At 40.4% G+C, this 19,658-nt stretch overlaps 1 protein-coding gene across 2 annotated transcripts in view; it reads right to left on the bottom strand.

Annotated features, from left to right (window-relative positions):
• Positions 1-18,634, bottom strand: part of nkd2b (NKD inhibitor of WNT signaling pathway 2b) — a 29,299-nt gene extending 10,665 nt beyond the window's left edge. Inside the window, exons 1-4 of one of the 2 annotated variants that reach the window (XM_036006227.1) lie at positions 18,491-18,634; positions 18,269-18,452; positions 18,135-18,161; positions 17,921-18,012 (exon numbers count right to left, since the gene is read on the bottom strand). In XM_036006227.1, the coding sequence (XP_035862120.1) occupies positions 17,921-18,012; positions 18,135-18,161; positions 18,269-18,293 (144 nt within the window). In that variant the 5' untranslated portion in view covers positions 18,294-18,452; positions 18,491-18,634. Of the gene's footprint in view, positions 1-17,920; positions 18,013-18,134; positions 18,162-18,268 lie in introns of both variants that reach the window. The other variant, XM_031299057.2, reaches the window with a different exon arrangement.
• Between the last annotated feature and the right edge of the window lie 1,024 nt (positions 18,635-19,658).

Genomic DNA, 19,658 nt, shown 5'->3' with positions numbered 1-19,658 from the left:
AATTCTGTAAGCTCCCGCGCAGGCCCCCGGCTCTTAAGCCTGGCCAATGGGGAGCACGCCCAGGCCGATAAAGCTGAGGGGATTTGTTCCACATTCCAAAGGCCCTTTAAACAACACAGTGTATCTGAGAATGCCAGGTTGTGGGTGAGATGGCTGAAACGCCAATGACATTACTGTCCAAAGCAAGTCCATCTCTCACAAGTGTCCAGCAGAGCAGCATTTGAAACTGATCAGCTGCAATGACCTCATGTAGCCGTATAAATCGACTCTTCAAACTGGGTGTCTGTCAGTTAGAAGTCAACAAAGCTTTGTAAGCACCTCTCCACCTTGTCTGCTTCTGCTGGGTACAAAGCATTTCAACACAATCACTCTCACCTGTGAGGGTGCTCTTTGTGTACTGTAGTTAGTGTCAGGTTTCCAGCTGTCTGTCTAGTATTGAGATGTCAGTTATAATTGCTCTCACCTGTGAGATAACCACCAACACCACTGTTTTCACTGCTCGTTTTGTTAAGCTGCAAGGGATTTAAGTCACAGCTTTGAAAACCAGGTCTGGCAGTTCATAGGGGCGAGGCTCTGTGGTTGGAGGCTGGTGGAACTACAAGCCTTTCAGTGCTCCTGTGGGTGACTGAGAAATGTAAACAAACTGTGTTGGGGAAGGACAGCTGCGTGCCAGTGTGGAAGAGCAGCAACATTGCCAAAGCTTTACATTTAGAGTGGATCACAACCTTTTTTGTCTGATGTACACCCTCAGCCCTATCAGATAAGCTCAAGTACCTTTTTCATCAACAACACCCATCTTGTTTCAAATATGTTCTTATAGTCAAATCAAGTTTGCAATTGTACTGCTAGCAGAGGTTGAACCATTTATCCATGACTTTTAACTATTTCAACTGTTAATCCATATATTTAGCTAACTTTTTCAACAGTTTTTAGCTTACAGTTAGTTAGCTATTTTAAGAGTTTATTTTTAACTATTTCTTCTTCATAGTTGTTTTTATTGAATTTTACATTGGTTACATTACACTGGTTAATATAGGAATGTGCAACATAGTATGCAAAAATATCACAGCGTACACAGTGCAAAGGCAGAACGCAAGGCACTTAGTATTGCACAGTGAAGTTGAAATGTGAAAAGTCATTAAGGCCCAATAGGCGGTGAAACAGAGGCAGCATGTCCGGTCCCGGAATGTCAAGAGTCACATCCAGGTGCGTATTAAGGGTCAGACACCAGTGTCTGTACCAGTGTGGAGGGTTTATCAAAAAAAAAGTCAAAAAAGATATCCACACTTTGATAAATTTCTTTTAAGAGCCCCGTAGGGTACATCTGATTTTTTCAAGCTTCAGATTAGACAACACATGCCTTATCCAGTGGAAGACTGAGGGCGGGCAGCATCCTTCCACTTTAAAAGTAAAAGGGTTATTTTTAACTATTTCAACCATTTATCCATTACTTGGTGCATGTTAGCTACCCATTTCAACTTCTCTGCTCCGTTGCTAACAGGTTTTTACTCACTCTCAATTGCAACATGTGGTGACAACTGGTTGATGGGCATCTTAAACACCTATTTTTAATCCTGGATGGCTGTATATTTTCCTCTTTAACACAAACAAGTGGATATATTATAAAATCATATTACAATTTGATTTAGTATTTAAGTTAACAAAGTTTACTTGAGTTAGTTGAGTTTTCACGCAACCTTTAGAAAAGTACCCCTGGTTGGGAATCACTGGAGTACACACTTGAATGATGCTGCTGTCTAACTCACAGTGACTTTTTGGCTGCTCACTTAAATCTGAGAAACGGGTGGATGAGCTGCCTGCTGGTTTCCTGAACATGTCTTCCAGCAGGATAAGAACAGGTTCAGGGTCAAAACCACAGCTCTACCGTCCACTAGTTACTGATCCCTGTGGGTAACTTACACAGAGAAGTACAGATCCATATGACTGACCATGATAAGAGGAGCTTTTGCAGCCGTGACCAATAAGCCGGTAATGTAGCATGAACTCGCAACACATCCATCTGTGAGGCACACCGGGCAAACAGAGACAGACGGCTGTTGTACTGTACTCTTATTGCATTCAGCCCTCAGGGAGAATTAGGCTCACTGGTCATAGACTGCCAAAATACAGAGTTCTGTGCAGTAGGATGCAACAAATAACCAAGGTAGGCAAGCAGGCACACAGGCAGAGCCCCTAATAACTCATCCGCAATAGCCTAACTATTCTCAATGACACTTGCCAAACCTCAGGTCCCAGGAGACAACGCTTGTTTGCATAATTGGTACTGGTCCTTGTTACTATGAAATATTTAAGGCTTTAGGTGAAAAATGTCTTGGCTTTACAGACTGCTGCACATTTCTTGACACTAAATATCTTGAATCTGACATGGAGAAAAAAGAGCTGCTAAAAATTCAAAGTGCTTGCACATCTTTTATCTCCTGTCTCTCTGTGTGTGTTGTGTAAAGCCTCTTTTATACGTGCGAGACACAGTGATGTGGGCCACCTCATACGGCGCACGAGCTACGAGCATGCACAAAGGCATTTATGCTCAGCGCATTGTTCGTTGCAGCAAATGTATATTCTAAAGAAACGATGATTGAAAGGTTGAATATCCTGTAAAACAATTTGATTCGGCTTCCAAAATATTTACTCAAATGTAGATATTTAATCCTGGGACATATTAATAGTAAAATTAATTCATTATTTTACTTCTTAATTTTGTTCAATTGCTTTTATCAGTATTTGTGGCAGACATGTCTGAAAAGCCCGCTGGTGCAGCAGGCGCCTAGTTACAAAAATTTGGAAGTGCACAACCAAACGGCAACTTCACGCTTAACGCAACATACGTCAAAATAATGACGTCATTTGTGGCTTGCGCGCCCTTACGCCGGGGACACTACGGCAAGCATAAACCTAGTTTAACTCTCTCTGACTGTCTCCTTCAGCCAGTCAGAATTGCCAGTCTCAAAGACCACGAGAATTCTTGACACTGCAAGAACAGGCTTAATTCCAAGCTGTGAAGTTCCTCACAGTCCTGGAACTGGACAGCGGGTCATCCCAGGGTCAAACCAAGTGTTTTCCTGAGGATTCCTAAAAATACACTCCTGCTGGGCACAGGAAGCAGAGGAGACTCCATGATATTCAGATGATGTGAAGGAAGCCTGGATATGTAAAATGGACCAATGCCAAAGGGCCAATGGCTGTAATGCTTTGGCATATGATACACAACTTCCCACGAAAAGGGGACAAAGTTGAAAGCTACAGATGAACAGATGAGAAAAAGAAAGTAGCACATCAGCCAATTACTGATGCACCAAAACCATGCATAGCTCATTCAAATTTCTGTTGAATTATTCTCAAAGAAAATTACTGGTCGAAAAACTAAAAAGGATATGAGGGTATGACGAATATTTTTTGAAAACATAGCTACACTACAAGAATGTTAAAGCCTCATGGTGCAAACAATGAATTATAATTTTTATTTGTGATGCATCACAAAAATATGTCAAGTAGAGATTTTGAGGCCGCAGTCTGCGAGACTGAAACATCTGTGTTTCTTCCTTTTGGACTGAAGCTGCCATGTGTGTACTTTAGTGACCTGACAGACTAGCTGAGTGTGTCTGAAACACTGTTTCCCAGTGTGAAATTCTGGAACGTAATTCATCCATGGCACAAGCAGAGATCAAAAGGCTATGGTGCAGAGGGCAGCTCAGCAGAGCGCACAGAGCACTGCTGCTTTCACAGCCATAATTACTGGAAACCAGGGCTGTGAGGCAATGTGAAAGAGCATTTAAACATGAGCTCAGTTAGCTTAGCTTAGCTGCTTGTACGTTCTTATCTTATCTCAGGTATAAAGAGTCTGATGGAGTCTTGTTCTCTATCACACAGCACGTCTGGAGGCAGTCCACTTAAAAGCACTTAGTGCAGCACTTGATATTTGATAAAAGTCCTTGAAAGACGATTTATGCTTCAAAAAGCAGAAGGGCTGATGTGCAATAACACCTTTAAAAGGTGTGCGATAATCAGGTTCTGCCAGGATAGAGTAGTTCTCAAAGCTGAACACATGACACTGGGGGTAAAAGTTTAGATATTCTGATACACTGGCATTCTTGTAGTGATAGGATCAGTCACCCCCTATCAACATGAAGAAGTAGGTGCTGGTCATAGAGAAAGATCTTGCAGAGCTGCTATGTCTGAGCTGTATTCATTTATAGGCAAATCTACTGCCTACTACTGTTTGTACCACAAACCGTCAAAAGCAGACTTTTATGAGCAGATGTGTTTTTAACAGTCTTTTTTAACACAGTTTTAACACATTTTGGTTCAGTGCAAGCTTTTTGTGAAGCTACATGCTACAAAAGTCACTCAGCTGCAATATTAGAAACAAAATCCAGATTTAGAAGAGCGCACATCCTACAAGCAGATGGTGTCTCTGAAAGGCTCTCAGTGAGGGGGGGGAGGCATCTCAAGGAGTACTGCTGTTTATTTGAAACAAGCCTTTAGGTAAACAAGTTACATGAAACACACAGGGCCAGGTCAGCTTTTGAAGTGGATGGGGCTCAGGAAAGAAATGGGTGGGGGAAGAAAAGAAGGCTGCCTTCAGAGGAAATGAGAACAGTGGCCTCTTTCAGCACTGTTTCATCCTCTCCCTATCCCTCCCTTTTTGTCACATATAGAAAAAGCACAAAAAGGTGTTTTGGTTTATAAATACACCAGTGCAGAATGTGAGAACCGCTAATTTCTTATTTCTCCTAAACAGTAACCTAATTAGAATAATTCTGCAGTCATTCTTCCCCTGAATTAAATCCCCCTGAAAAATTACCACCCATGACAAAAATAAACCACCTCCTTTTAATGGAGACCCATTGAGGGTTTCGATGATGGGAACAGGTTTGTGTAACAAATGCAAGTTTGCAGCCATTCCCCATCAAAGAGGAATGTGATGTGCAGAAGGAGAGCCAGGCCTGTGCTGTCTGCCGAGCCTGGATCAGAGCTTTGAAGCTGCTAGTGTGTTTCAACAGCTAACCACTTTCAGATGGAACTGTGGCGTTTTATGAGCTGAGTAATAGCGATACCTACACATGTGCAGGCTCGGGGTCCCAAAGAGGGGGAGGCTCAGCTCAGAGCAGAGAGAAAGATGCCTAATTCCTCGGGGGTCTGGGTTTGGGTGTGTTTGATAAATCTTGTGCTATGGTATTCTGTATATGAAATTGGAAGACAGGAAGATGGATGTTGTGTAAAGTATGTTCACCTATGAACACGGTTCTGCTACAACTCCACATTTTTTCAAGGTTCTTGAACATTAAATGAACTTAACAAATTGACTCCTTGTATGGAATAAACATTCAAAATCATGGAAATATCACAAGAGACACCTGGAGTGTATACTAAAAGCATAACGCCATGGCAGAATGCTTGATCTATATGTAAAGAATACTTTGAAAAGCAGAGGCAGCATCACAACAATGAGTAACAATGCCAGCAGCTCTGAGTGCCTTCCGCTGGGCTTTTTTTTCTTCTTTTTTTTCCTTTTTTGCATACAGGAAGCCAGGGTTTGTGGTGTGTGGTGTTTCACTCTCCAGTCTCAGACCTAGCAGGGCGTCAGGTTCAGGAATGTGGAACAAGAATGAAGTTTCAAAGCATTCAGGGGTGTCTCTGAAAGCTTTTTGTACAAGAACAACACAGAAAGTGAATGTAATCCACCAAAGGGCCATAAGGAGATGCATTGTGGCATCACAACATGAGGATTGTTGATGACAAACGCAAAGGTCTAACTACTACTATTTTACATACATTTTAGAGATTATGTGTCTTCTGGCAGTGCGGTCCTTATTATGTTTTGTCCTTATGTATCTGGTTTTTTTTTGTTTTTTTTTACAAGAACACCAAAAGTAGAGGTATTCATGCCAAAGATGTATGTTCTAAGTCATTCATATATCTATCAGCGTATTGTGCTGCACACTGCTATTTAGTTTCCCCTGTTCTTGTATTGTGGAATATATGTCAGGTCAGCATCTGACCTTTGTGGAGACAATCTTAAGTTTCCACTGGCTCAATTCGTAGGATAACAAACTCATGTACAAAAGAAGAATCCCCTGTCCTCTTTAAACAAACAAGCAAAACCTCAGCCTCTCTTTTAATCTGCAAATACTTAAAGCAATAAAATATAGATATACATTGCGTCTTCTAATAATGTTTAAGATATACATTGAGTCTGAAGCTTTCTGTGTGTGTGTGTGTGTGTGTGTGTGTGTGTGTGTGTCTGGGCTCCACACATGCACTACACTCACTGAAGATGTAATTCAAACAATGTAATCAATTAACAATGGCTATAACGACAGCATATAATAACAACACCAACAACCATGGCTGAAAAAATACGATATTCCCTTGGCTGCTCTAAGGCTTGCAAAATGAAGTCCACTTGGAAAAGAGCTAAAGCTTTCTAAGGGGGAACAGGGGTTTATGTGGAAACATACCTTACACACTAAAATGTAATAACCTTTGAGTCTCCCGGTGTTTTACTTGGCTGGGAGACGCATAAGATCAAACACAGACTTGGATCCAGCAGCCTTTGCCAAAAATGTCAGCGCTAAGCACTGGGCTCCAGCTTCAGGTATTTTCTTTCCCCTGGCAGGGAGCGAAAGCAAAGACACAGACCAGTGTTAACCCTAGGCGGGGCTGCCCCAAACAGCCACCAGCACACTAACCATTAAGGGGAAGTGAGGTCTCCCTGCTGTCATCACTGACCATGCATGTCTAGGTCATGTAGTGTCACTGAATACCTGGGATGGGCTCCATTCAGGAAGTTGAGATATTCACAATTGCATGCTGGATGACTTGCTGCAATCCGGTCCTGTAAAGCTACACTGATCTCGCTGAAATACTTAATTAGATATCTCATAAATACCATGAAAAGCAGTGACAAGAAGTGACTTCAAAGCAGCGCTGGAGGGACTGAGATAGCTCCACAGGCGACAGAGCGTTATTCCATGTGTGCAGATAAGAGCTCCAACAATGAAGCGAGCGACTGTCATTTCTCTTGTCTAAATATATACTATTCTCTAAATTATTATTTATGCCATCATATATCTGCCACCAATATGTGGATGAAATACGGTTGTGTTATATCTATTTTGATATAGCTATTTTTATCATAACCTTGGCAAAAAACTAGACATTAAGTATGCTACATTACATGCATATATAATGGATCACTCTCATGTCTGTACAGTAAATATGAAGCTACAGCCAGGAGATGGTTAGCTTAGTTTAGCAGAAAGACTTGAAACAGGGGGAAACAGCTAGCCTGGCTCTGTCCAACAGGAACAAAAATCTGCATCCCAACACCTTTAAAGTGCACTAATTTAAACGCCATATCTTGTTTTTTTCGGGGACTATTTTGTTGGCAGGGCGCAGTGACTTCTTAAACAAACAAGATATAACATGTTAGTTAATGACCCGTTGGTGTGGGTGGAAGCCCAGTTTAAAAAACAGATCTTGATTTTTGAAGGCTTCTCATACACCAAAACACTGCACAGCGGTTTATAATACTGTGACAGAGGATTTTACAAATCTGGTGGCAATAATATTTTGTTTTAACGATTGCGAGGTAAACAGTAGAAACTATGGAATGCTGTTTCATTCAATATTAAATAAATGAATAAATACATAAATAAATACATGAATAAATATTTGCCTTTGAAATACATCATGAAATAAATAAATGAGGCAATACATACATACATAATTAAATACATGTAAATATTCATATATAAATTAATCAATTAGTTAAATAAATATATTAAAAGGTTTTACTTTAACTTATTTCATGGTACTTTTATTTCATAAGTCCACGTTTATTTATTTCAAGAGACTTTTACTTCATAAATCCACATTTATTTATTTCCGCGGACTTTTATTTCCTAATGCCACATTATATTATACTAATAGTAAATAGCGTTCATGGTACAAAGTAATCTTGCATGTATGTGATTGGCCATCTCAGCAGTTTGCCACATGACATTGCATTGCATCAACAGTTGAGCCAGGTTCAACTTTTTTGCCGCAAGACCCTATGTTTTTTGCCAGAGACTGTGTTGGCAACCCCGCTGCACCACCAGACTGGATCCTTTCAAATTAATGTGAGAGCTGCGTTTTTATACAGATTGCTTGTAGGAGATATGTAGATTTTTGGTCTTTGACATAGTCAGGCCAGCTGTTTGAACCTGTTTCCAGTCTCTATTCTAAGTTAAGCTGCTGGCTTGTAGCTTCATATTCACTGTACAGATATGAGAGTGGTATTGATCTTCTCATCTACCTCTCAGCAAGATGAGCGAAAACCAATTTGTGGGTAAAGCAGAAGGGTGAATTACGCGAAGACGGCAACGCAAATGTCTAATTGGAGAGACGACTGAGAACACATCTGACACAGACAATCTCCTGTTGTGTGCTATATGTGTGAAAGGGAAACTTTGTACCATGTTCTCCTGACATTGTCTGGAGTTCATATGAGAAAACGGTTACTGTGTGTAAATTATTGTAACTGCACATTTGTTTTGTAAAATGCACCAAGGTCAATGGGGGCCCACAGCTCCCCCCTTGTAGAAAGTAATCTGTCCGTGGTTTGTGCTAAAGGATTGTGAACCAATGTGTGATGACTCTTTGATTCCCCCTGATGGCCAGGGAGAGGCCATGAGTGCAGGTCACAGGGGAATTAGGGTTAAAGTAAGCAAACTGCTTCAAAGTACTTCAGACCGTATAAATATCCTCAGAAAAATAAACATTTAATCTGCCTGCAGTGTTTCTAATGTCTTTCTCCATTAGGCACTGGCCACACAAACCACTCTTTGCCTCTCACTCATACATTCACTCACAAACTCACAGACAGAGAGTAAGAGAGGGACTCGACCTCTGACTCACAGGTGATACACACTCCAACATGAAAGAATAGCTAAAACAAGCATCTCACACTTGGATGAGTGTTGGAGCCAACCAGGTGATGATGTTTACATTGACAGAGGGGTGAATGTTTGTTCTGGACAAATGGCAACTAACAAAGAAAAAAAGGCGGAAGAGAGCGGTGTGATTAAAAGGTGAGATCAATGGTCAGCTCCTGCCTCCCCCAACAATGCAGTGAATGAGGTAGATGAGGTTATCCATTACTCCCCTTCCTCCACTACTTTCAAAACCCCTCAAATATCTCCCCCATGAAAAAAAAAAAAAACCTAAACCCCGCACTCCTCCTCTTTTCCTCTTCCCCGCCACCCTCTCCCACCCCCTTCCCACCACAGCCCCTCTCCCTGCTCCAGGATTTTTGCTGTACAAACCAGGAACAGATGTCTGCCGGGGCCGTGCTGAAAGACCCCGCTGTTCTGGATGCCAGCCACATGCTTTTCATTCAGAGATGAAGGCTCACAGCTCGCCTTCTTGTGAAGCCAATTTCCAAAAAAAAGAAGGGGTGGAAAAAAAACAAACTCTCCAAATGCCTTCAAGTCCCTTCAAAAGCAGTACATATATGAGCACACCTTTTTGTCTCCTCTCCGCCATGTATTGCTCTCTGGTAGTGGCGCATCAGGGACAGGCTTTTTTTGTCGTTTGTCAGGAAAAGTCATGAGATGTTGCTGACAGGAATATTTCTTGAGAGAAGTCTTCAAGTACTCGAAGACTTCAGGAGCTACACCATAGTGTATATATATAGTTTTGAGTTGTGTGCACTACACAACTCAAAACTAAAAAAGGACTGACCTCAGTTTTAAACTTGTGGCTGTGTACTGAAAAATAAAAGTCATTCAGGGCCACAGCCTTAAGATTACACAGATATCCCAGCCTCAGCTCCAAATCAAATACTGCTAACGCAAAATGAACATGGTGACTAGAAGATATACCCAAATGCCCAGTGGCAAAATTGTCCAAACATAACATCTATTTTGAGCAGGATTGCCAAATGAGGATTTTTATATAAGGGGAAAGTCTTATTCACAGATTCCAAATGAATGTTAAAAAAACATTAACTTACAATTAGTTGAGTGAGCTGCTTGGGAACTCTGCTCTTAAACTAAATTTATTATTGAGGGGTGAGTGCTATGTAACTCTCAGCAAGTCAAAATAAATTTGCGTCTTGGAGCTTTTGGCACATCATTACATCCAACTGAATCCCTAACCTTTTTAACTTCAAGTGTGATATTATTAACCTTTCAAAGTGGAATAATAAAGCTCTTTGTTGTGGAATTTAAAATGTAGACACACTCCCTCTTCACAGGCCAAGTCTGTGGCAAGTTTTGAGACAAAAGATGGTGCTGAAAGGCTGAATTAGCCTGTCATTATTTTGGCATCCAAGCATGTCTGTTTGAAGCTCCAAAATGAAGCACTGTGGTTGTGTGTGTGAGGGTTCTGCACTGTTGATGTGTTGATGTTTCCAGAGGTGAAACAGTGAACCTTCACAGAGCTCTTCCACAAATGAACGCAGGTTTGGATAAGTACAGGGTTAGGAGTTTTTTTTTGCAATTTTACATATTTAATAACCACAGACTAGGCTAATTTTTCTGAGGGTGGGGAGGGCGATTATACCTTTGATCTGTAATATTTCTACATTACACCAGGTGCTTGAACAGGTAAGACTTGTCTTGAGCACCTGCAAAGAAGTGTCAAAATCTTGATGACTGTAGCCAGGATGAGCCAAGTCATCCTGCTGAATCAAGCTCTCTTTGTCCACTAATACCACTCTTTAAAGAGCCTATAGGGTTACACACTGAGGGCAACCTGCCAGCTGCAATGTTGAATCATGGTTTGCAGAAATATCAATATTTAAATGGATCTTTGCATCCTTTGATCTTTTGTTATTACAAAGGATTCACATGTTATTGCAAAGCATTCACAATTTGTTGAATAGAAATGACTGCTTTGCTGAGGAGATTCACAGATTTACACAAACTGATGTTGGGCACAGGCTATGTTAGCACTTGTTTGTTTTTTTTCTTCCTGGTTTTGCTCCATCCCTCAGCCCATCCCCCAGGACAGGGCAGGGGGCTAGAGAGATGAGGGTTCGGAGGCTCCACTGATATCAGAGCCCTTTTATAACTCCCAGCTCTGCGCTTTGAAGTCGCAGCCAGACTGCTCAGGAATCCTACTCCCCCATTTGACAATGAGGAGGGGGATGGTCAGTGCTAAACAGCGTGTTTGGCCAATCTTCTGTAAAAAATCATAAGTCATTTTAGCTGTCCCTGCCGCTTATCAACCAGGACTAAGTGGTGAAACTACTATCTGGTGAGATCTATATGGTAAAACACTCAGGAGGAGAAAATGTGGCTGAAATGCATCTAAAAACTTATTTTTTTCCCTTTAAAAATGACATAATTATTGCTATTTTCTATTTGACTTGGACATGTTTAATCATGGTCTAAACCGCAGACATCTAACAATCTGTAATTCAATAATTATATCTGGAAATGCGACAATGTATTCCGATCCTGGTGAAGAATTAATTAAAGACGTGGGATCAAAAGAGGAAATGGTGTCACCGTCTTACAGTGGAGATAAATTCTATCTGTGTTGAAAGTCAGTCTGTTAGATGAGAAACTATACAGCATAAAAAACATCCCTGGGGACATCATCCATCTTAATATTAATGTAGACATATACGCTCATTTCAAACAGCATGAATAGAGCTGTCACAGTATACGAGCAGGCAGTCACATATTGCGTCTGCGATACAATAGTGGGCATATATGCAACCTATCGTCATAGTATCAATTGAATTCATGATACTGGATTTGGCATTTGATACTTTGCATCAGAGCTGCAGCTAACCACATTTTTCATTGTCAGTTAAGCTGCAAATTATTTTCACATTAATCAATTATTGTTTGGTCTATAAAATGTCAGAAAAAAAGTGCCCATTACAATTTCCCAAAGTCCGAAGTGCTTATTTTGTCCAAAACTCAAAGTCACATTGGGGAAAGTAAAGCATTAAATCCTCACGATTGAAAAGCTGGAACTACAGAATGTATCAGTCAATTAGCAAAGTATTTGTTGATTAGTTTTCTGTCAGTGTAGCCTACTATGTAATTAATCGACTTATCATTTCAGCTCATACTTTGCATCATGTTTTGGGTTCTGTTACACCCAGCACATTATTACCGCTTCCGAAGTGTCTGCTTAAAACTTTGATAAAAAGTGATGTAGAAATGTTACTTCAGTTAACAGTAATATGTTACACTTCTCCAATACAAAAATCAATACCATATAAGACTTTCTTTCCATTTCTTTTGACTGGTGATTTCTCACATTCATAAAGAAATAAAAAAGGATCCCTGTAGTAGAATATGCAGTCTGAATGATATGGCAAAAAGAGTGCTACAGGAGCAAATGGAAATGTAAGTAAATGTAATTATTGTTATTTTCTCAAAAAAAGGCTTACTTGCTATTTACTTAGCAATATTTTACCATCAATACTCTATAATATCAGGACTAGTATCTGTTGTAACAGATGTGACTGTATTTTGGTTTGTCCACCTCCTCTCAACCAATCCTAAACTTCTCTCAAAGAGAGCAGGAAAAGTAAGAGGCTAGTTAGCTAAATGCTGATAGTTACCCACATGGGTGGCAGGTAATATAGGCTCAAATATTCCATCCTACAAACACGGACAGACAGCTGTCATTGGTACTGTATTGTGACAATCTGCAGGATAACTCCCACATTACCCAAACATATTGAATGCACCCTCACTGCCCAGAAGCCATCAATCCCCACCCAAGTCTCGGTCATGGTTACACTAGTCTATATCCTTGACGTTCCACTTCCGGGATTTCTCCAGTGCCACAGGAAATTCTGCCGGGTGCATATATTTTTCTGTTTCCTTCCGCTTTCTTTGTGTTGGAAATTTAAATTCGGTGGATTAATGAGGACTATTTTTGACTGCTCCTCAGACCTCTGCATGGTTAATTGAGACAGCTAGTCTCTGGCAAAGCGAGACATGTAGATAAACCTGACCACTAAATCAACCCCACAACACTTAAACCCAGATAACATAAATGCACACCCAAAACATTAACAGAACATCATTAAAACATTCTTCAACGAAGACAGTAACCGTTCAGAACACAGTCCCATGAGCCTTTGCAGTGCTTCAGCACAGAGCACAACGGCTTCCTGTCGGCGGTTACAGTATTGTTAAGTAAGTTAAAGAATACAAACCCCTGTGTATTCCCTGTATTACCCTACTGCTTTTGTCTCCATCTTTATCGTTTATTTACATCTTTTGAATGCGCCTCTGAAGCACTGTGGCTGTTGTCGGTACACGATCCGTTCTGCCTGCACGATCCGTTCTGCACATGCGCAAGATAATACCAAAGCCCGTCTACGGAAAGCCGTTCCACTCCCTATTTAGCCCTATTGTACCTACTTTGGTTGCAGTTCCACCAGAGTTCCACTGGGGGTGATCGCGGTCCAGTGCAAAATGAATGGGACTCTATGGAGCTAGACGGCTAAATTTGTCTCTTTCGCCTGATTGTCATTGAGAAATCTCAGATTTGATTGTAGTTTTTGCAAGTTCAACATGGATTATAGGTCAAAAGTTGAATGAACGAGTACTTATGCCCTTTCGATTTGTTACAGGTTGAGTCGTTGTTGCCCATAACACGCTAGCATTGATAATACCAAAGAATTTCTAATATGGGAAGAAGTTCCACTCTCTCGTTACTTCCGGCTTCTGAACTGGTTGCAGTTCCACCAGAGTTCCATATAGGGGGCTCACAGGCCAGTGCAGAATGAATGGGACTCTATGGAGCTATACCCCTCAAAATCCACTTTTCTCAGGATATAATTTTTTGTCTAGTAATTTGAATGTTGCATTCGAAAGGGGAGACTAAGAAAATACACACTGCTGGGTGTTGGATTTTTTTTAAAGTGGCTTTTTTGTTCTAAAAAGCCTTTTAAAATGTAAATGACGTCATACACATATACGGCCAGAGATTCTGCTTTACGGCGAGCTCTGAGTCACTTCCTTTTTTCTCTCGAGGCATCGACAACACAGCTGACAGATTAGACTCTCTCTGTTAATACACGTGCTAGAAAGAGGTTTGCTAATGTTTTAAAGACCACGCCGAAATATTCACTCTGACATTCTGGTTCTGCTTCGGATGCCGTCAAGCGGGATCTCCGATCGCAATCAGTCCTTCACTGACCAATCAGCATTCATTAGCAGAATGCTAGGGTGTTATGGGCAACAACAACTCAACCTGTAAGAAATCAAAAGGACATAAGTACTCGTTCATTCAACTTTCGACCTATAATCCAGGTTGAATTTGCAAAAATTACAATCAAATCTGAGATTTCTCAACGATAATCAGGCGAAAGAGACAAATTTAGCCGTCTAGCTCCATAGAGTCCCATTCATTTTGCACTGGACCGCGATCACCCCCAGTTTTACCAAGGATACGACCTGCACGATCTGTTCCACGCTAGCCTATGGCTAGCCTCCACCTGGAAGCTAACGTTAGTTTAGCTAACAGCTAATTTGGCTAACCGCTAGCTGACAGCTAGATTCAGTCTAAAATAACGTTAACTCAAACTTAATGGGAAAAGCAGGCTACAGCTAAATTAAGACTTCACAGTAATAACAATAAAGACAAGTATTGAGTGATTGTATTTTAAATGAGCACAAGTAAAGTAGAACTGACGTAACAGCTGTTATATATGTTAGGTGTTTGTTATATATGTCAACGTTCATTTTCAAGTTTTATTTTAAGGGTCTTTTAAAGTTATTACATGCTGTCTCAGCTAGCAGTTAGCCGAATTAGCTGTTAGCTAAACTAACGTTAGCTTGCCTGTGGAGGCTAACGGCAGACTGCTACAATCAGCTAGCGGTTAGCCGAATGAGCCGTTAGCTAAACTAACGTTAGCTTGCCTGTGGAGGCTAACGGCAGACCGCTACAATCAGCTAGCGGTTAGCCGAATGAGCCATTAGCTAAACTAACGTTAGCTTGCCTGTGGAGGCTAACTGCAGAACGCTACAATCATCTAGCGGTTAGCCGAATTAGCTGTTAGCTAAACTAACGTTAGCTGGAACGGATCGTGCAGTGTCGTAAATCCTCGTACAACTGCGCATGCGCGAACATTTTGCGCATGTGCAGAACGGATCGTGCAGGCAGAACGGATCATGCTAAAAAAATAATCAGGCTACATAAAATATATTGATGACAATGTCCTAAATTATATTTTTCAACACTGAGCCTGCTACACGTTGAGAGTGACATCACAAAAAAAGTCAAAGCAGAAGAAATAATTGATGCTTACGATGGCAAAAAGAAGCGGTGCATATTTCTATAAGGCAATTTTTTAAATGACTGTAATGTATTGATATGGCACGTGTGGAAAATATAATTAATATTATAATCTGTTTTATTGTGTAACCTCTCAGTGAAATATTCATAGGTCGTAGAGCTTTTGATTGTGAAGAGTAACGCAAGTGTTGAATTCTGACATGTGTTGCCATTGACTGTGTACATTATTCGATTAGGCTATTTGAGAAGAGGTGTAGTGCTGTCTCGGTTCAGAAGTTGAAATCCTTGTTTTTTTCAGATGGCCATTAATCCAGTAGATCTCTAAACAGCTGGCGGATCAATTTCTTTATTAATTTGGGAGACTGATAAGGTCTTGGTCCTTATAACAGAATGTATGGTCTTATTTTTGAATATAAAGTCAAACAAGGAAGTTGATAACGTGATAAAATTGTTGTGTCTTTTGGGCAAATATCATATTCACAAGGCCAGATTTCTTCAGTTTCTTCCCAGCACATACTTGTTTTATGGTGAACTTCAGACATTCTTTGACTCTGTATGTAAATTATTTAAAAACAAAAAAGCTTTAAAGACTTCTCATCTCATGAGGAGCACTATAGACAACATTGCCACATGATTTAAGTTGGTTATTTATTTTTATGAATAAAAAATGTAAGCTGTATTTTTTATGTGCACATTGGAAAAAATACTCCCTGTACATTGTGTTTTTTCTATTGTAAAAATGACTGTGTTAATAAAGTTTGTTTAAAAAAAAAGTCTAAAGACGTGGTCAACGTAACTGGTCCTCCCCATTGACATATGGTCCTCCCAAGGGGCAATCTGAGGGAAAATTCTCACATTACTTGAATACACCCTCACTGCCCAGAAGCCATCAATCCCCACCCAAGTCTCGGTCATGGTTACACCAATATTCTGAACTATCCATAGGATATAGAGCTTTTTTATTGTGAAGGGTAACGCAGAAGTGTTTAATTCTGACATGTGTTGCCATTGACTGTGTAACGTTATTGATTAGGCTGTAAATGAGAAGAGGTGTAGTGCCGTCTCGGTTCAGAAGTTGAAATCCTTGTTTTATTTAAGATGGCCATTAATCCAGCGATCTCTAAACAGCTGTCGAATCAAAATATAAGGTCGTCATGCAACGTTACGGATCATATCCTAGTTAGCGGCAACGAGCGCGTCCTTTTCCACGGATCATGTGTATACGGCTTATCTACATCCTTCCCACATTAGCCTACCCAAACCTCCACCTCACCCGCTGCATATAGTTATCCAGTTCTGGTCTGTGAACGAGCCTCTTATGTAACCAGCTAATGACACAAAATAAATCAGGGGCCTGACTTTGATAGAAACGAGGGAGGGATCCACCTACTAATAAGTGCCAAGCTTATGACTTTGGTGGTTTTCATTGAGGGGAGTGTGAACTCAGACTCCTCTGAAGCAGAGTAAAGTTCTTTAATTTGCCATGAGTGGGCGGTTTATAGCCCTGATATAATCCATAACTCTTTCACTATTACAACCACCCACCTCACAGATTGTCAGTACCTCTGTGTGAACTTTTCTGTCTGAAAGCTCGGTAGGCTACTCTCATACTCCTCAAAACGACACGCTAATTGAAGTGATGTAATGTTATGCCACAGAGGGCTGCCCACTGGGAGCCGCACTAGAATGGGAGGCATTGAGGAAAAAGACACAGTCCTGAGTCATGATGCCAGCAGCCACAAGAGCAAACGTTATATCTCTCAGTCTGAGAAACGACTACCTTTCCATCCAGTTTGTGTGTGTGTGTGTGTGTGTGTGTGTGTGTGTGTGTGTGTGTGTGTGTGTGTGTGTGTGTGTGTGTGTGTGTGTGTGTGTTTTGCTTTGCCAAGCAGCTTCACACACGGGGCTCATGGCTGTCATAACCCATCCAGTGATGCTGGCAGGGGAATAACCGCTGCAGTGTTGTGCCGGAGCCAGATATGACAGAAAGAACGACAACAACCTACAACTTGCATGTCTTCACACATGCTTTATGAATACAGTTTCCCTTCCCCTCAAGTCAAGATGTTCTCAGCTCACCTTTCAAGAAGAGGGAATGTAACAACTTTGAAGTGCTTGACAGGCTCATCCCATCAGAAAAGAAAACACACACATGTACACGCACGCACGCACGCGCGCGCGCGCACGCACACACGCACACACACACACACACACACACACACACACACACACACACACACACACACACTTTTGGAACCACCTTTCCAATAGCCTAATGAATTTTGTTCATGTAAAAGTGAACATGAATGTTAGCCTACACATGCAGCGTAACAAAAGGGAATGCCATGGTTATTTCTAAGAGTAGCCTAACTGTCAATATTTTACCATTCAGACAGAACAGGATGAAAGAATCCTCTTTGCCAAAATTAATTTAGAAAGCTTCTTTGATTTCTATTGGATACTATTTTTTGTATTACTCTTGTAAATGCTTTGTAGTAGCCTATTAACACTTGTTTCCACACAGTCTTACTAGACACTACAGGAAAAAACCTTAATAGCCGTACCGTCTTTTCAATTATCCGAATTTAATTTTAATCACTGATAAGAAAGAGAAAATAAAGCCCAAATTTCCTGATACCTGCATGTTCTTCAGCTTGTGATCCGTCGCGTTGTACCTTTCACATTCCTCCATCCCTCTCCGGAGGAAGGCGTTCACAACAAAACTGTCTCCTGAGACATGGAGAAAATACACCGATCAGCTGATATACATCTCAAGCTCAACCTATAGCTTTTATCAGATTGTCATAATTCATAAAGCTTCATTATACAAAATAATCTATGTTTATTCTCACCTTCAGGGTTTTCTCTGCGCTTACACGCTTCAGATCATCAGAAACAGGAATGCAAAACAGACAATTGTTAGTTTTTGTAAGACTTTAACCTAAAAATGTGTCAATCAGTGCTGAAAAACTTCAATATTTCTTACCATGTTTTGACTGAAGTTTCCCCATTCTTAAGTCACTCTTCCCTGGATCAATAAAGGTACTCCGATGTCTGCTTAAACATGGTCACATTGTGTTTGTTCTGCAAGAAGAAAACTCCAACTTCATCCAAAGGCAGGTAATTAAGTCGCGTGATCATTAAAGCATCAGTTGTGTACGTGTGTGTGTGTGTGTGTGTGTGTGTATGTGTGTATGTGTATGTGTATGTGTGTGTGTGTGTGTGTGTGTGTGTGTGTGTGTGTGTGTGTGTGTGTGTGTGTGCAGAAACAAGATCAATCTGTAAAAATGATCAGTGGAGGAGAGAGGGCAACACTCGCTGTATGTCTCTAGACTTCCCTTCAGTCCAACTGAATGTGGAAAGCGCTTTGAACACAGCAGAGATCCCGGAGTGTCAAGATAGACAGAGCATGTACGGTACTTCCGGTTAGTGCTTTTACCAAACAAAATATCATTATTGATGAAAATGTTGCAACTAGTGTTTCAAGTATAGGCTACACATTAAGAAAATGTTGGGAGAAATGTGTACAAAATGTATGGAATAAAAACAAATATATTATTTGCTATTATATTAACTATAATTAAGGATTTCTACCTTCATTTCTATATTTCATGAGTGTTGCATTAATCATTCTGTGTTCAATTAATTGTTTTTAATAATTGATTACTCACTCGGTCTTAAAAGAGTCTCTGAAATGATAACAAATAACGAACACTTTTTGCACATAGGCCAAATTTAAGTCTTAAAATAGTTTATGGCATTTTAGAGGGGGAAAGAATGGAGTACACAACATTTATTAGTGCTTGTGTAAAAGTGTTTGTTTTATCAAATATTATGTTTTCAGTATGATTTAATATTAAAGGATTAGAAATCAGTAGATGTGCTCCAGACTTTTCCCCTCTAAAGTGTATTGTCCTTGATCTGAGGGGCGCCTAATTCAGCTTCACATTGCTGGAATATATGTGGGAAAACTTTGTCTGAAAAACAGTACAAATAACAACAATAACAACAAAGTTTTCGGTTTACACCAAGACCTAGCAAATTCTCACACTTTATGAGCTATAAACAGCATGCTGGTTACTCAATTATGTTTTGATTTCTAGTTGAAATACAAATATAGGCCTACCACTATTTTGAAAAGCGCTTTCATTGATTTCCGGCCATAGGTTTTGTTTAAATTGACGCAATGAACGCTGGTTTGGCTGCTCATGTGTCGTTGAATGTGAAACCGCGTCGTCTGTTGGTGTGATTTTCCGAACAGCTCATGGATTTCAAAGTAGATTTATATTGATGACGAGGACACTTTCATTATTTTGATAATTTCATTATTTTACTAGCCACATTAGTTTGTAGGCCTATTTGTATCACGAGTTTAT

Source organism: Sander lucioperca, chromosome 10, assembly GCF_008315115.2.
Source record: "Sander lucioperca isolate FBNREF2018 chromosome 10, SLUC_FBN_1.2, whole genome shotgun sequence".
NCBI lineage: Eukaryota > Metazoa > Chordata > Actinopteri > Perciformes > Percidae > Sander > Sander lucioperca.
This window is presented reverse-complemented; position numbering and strand designations above follow the sequence as displayed.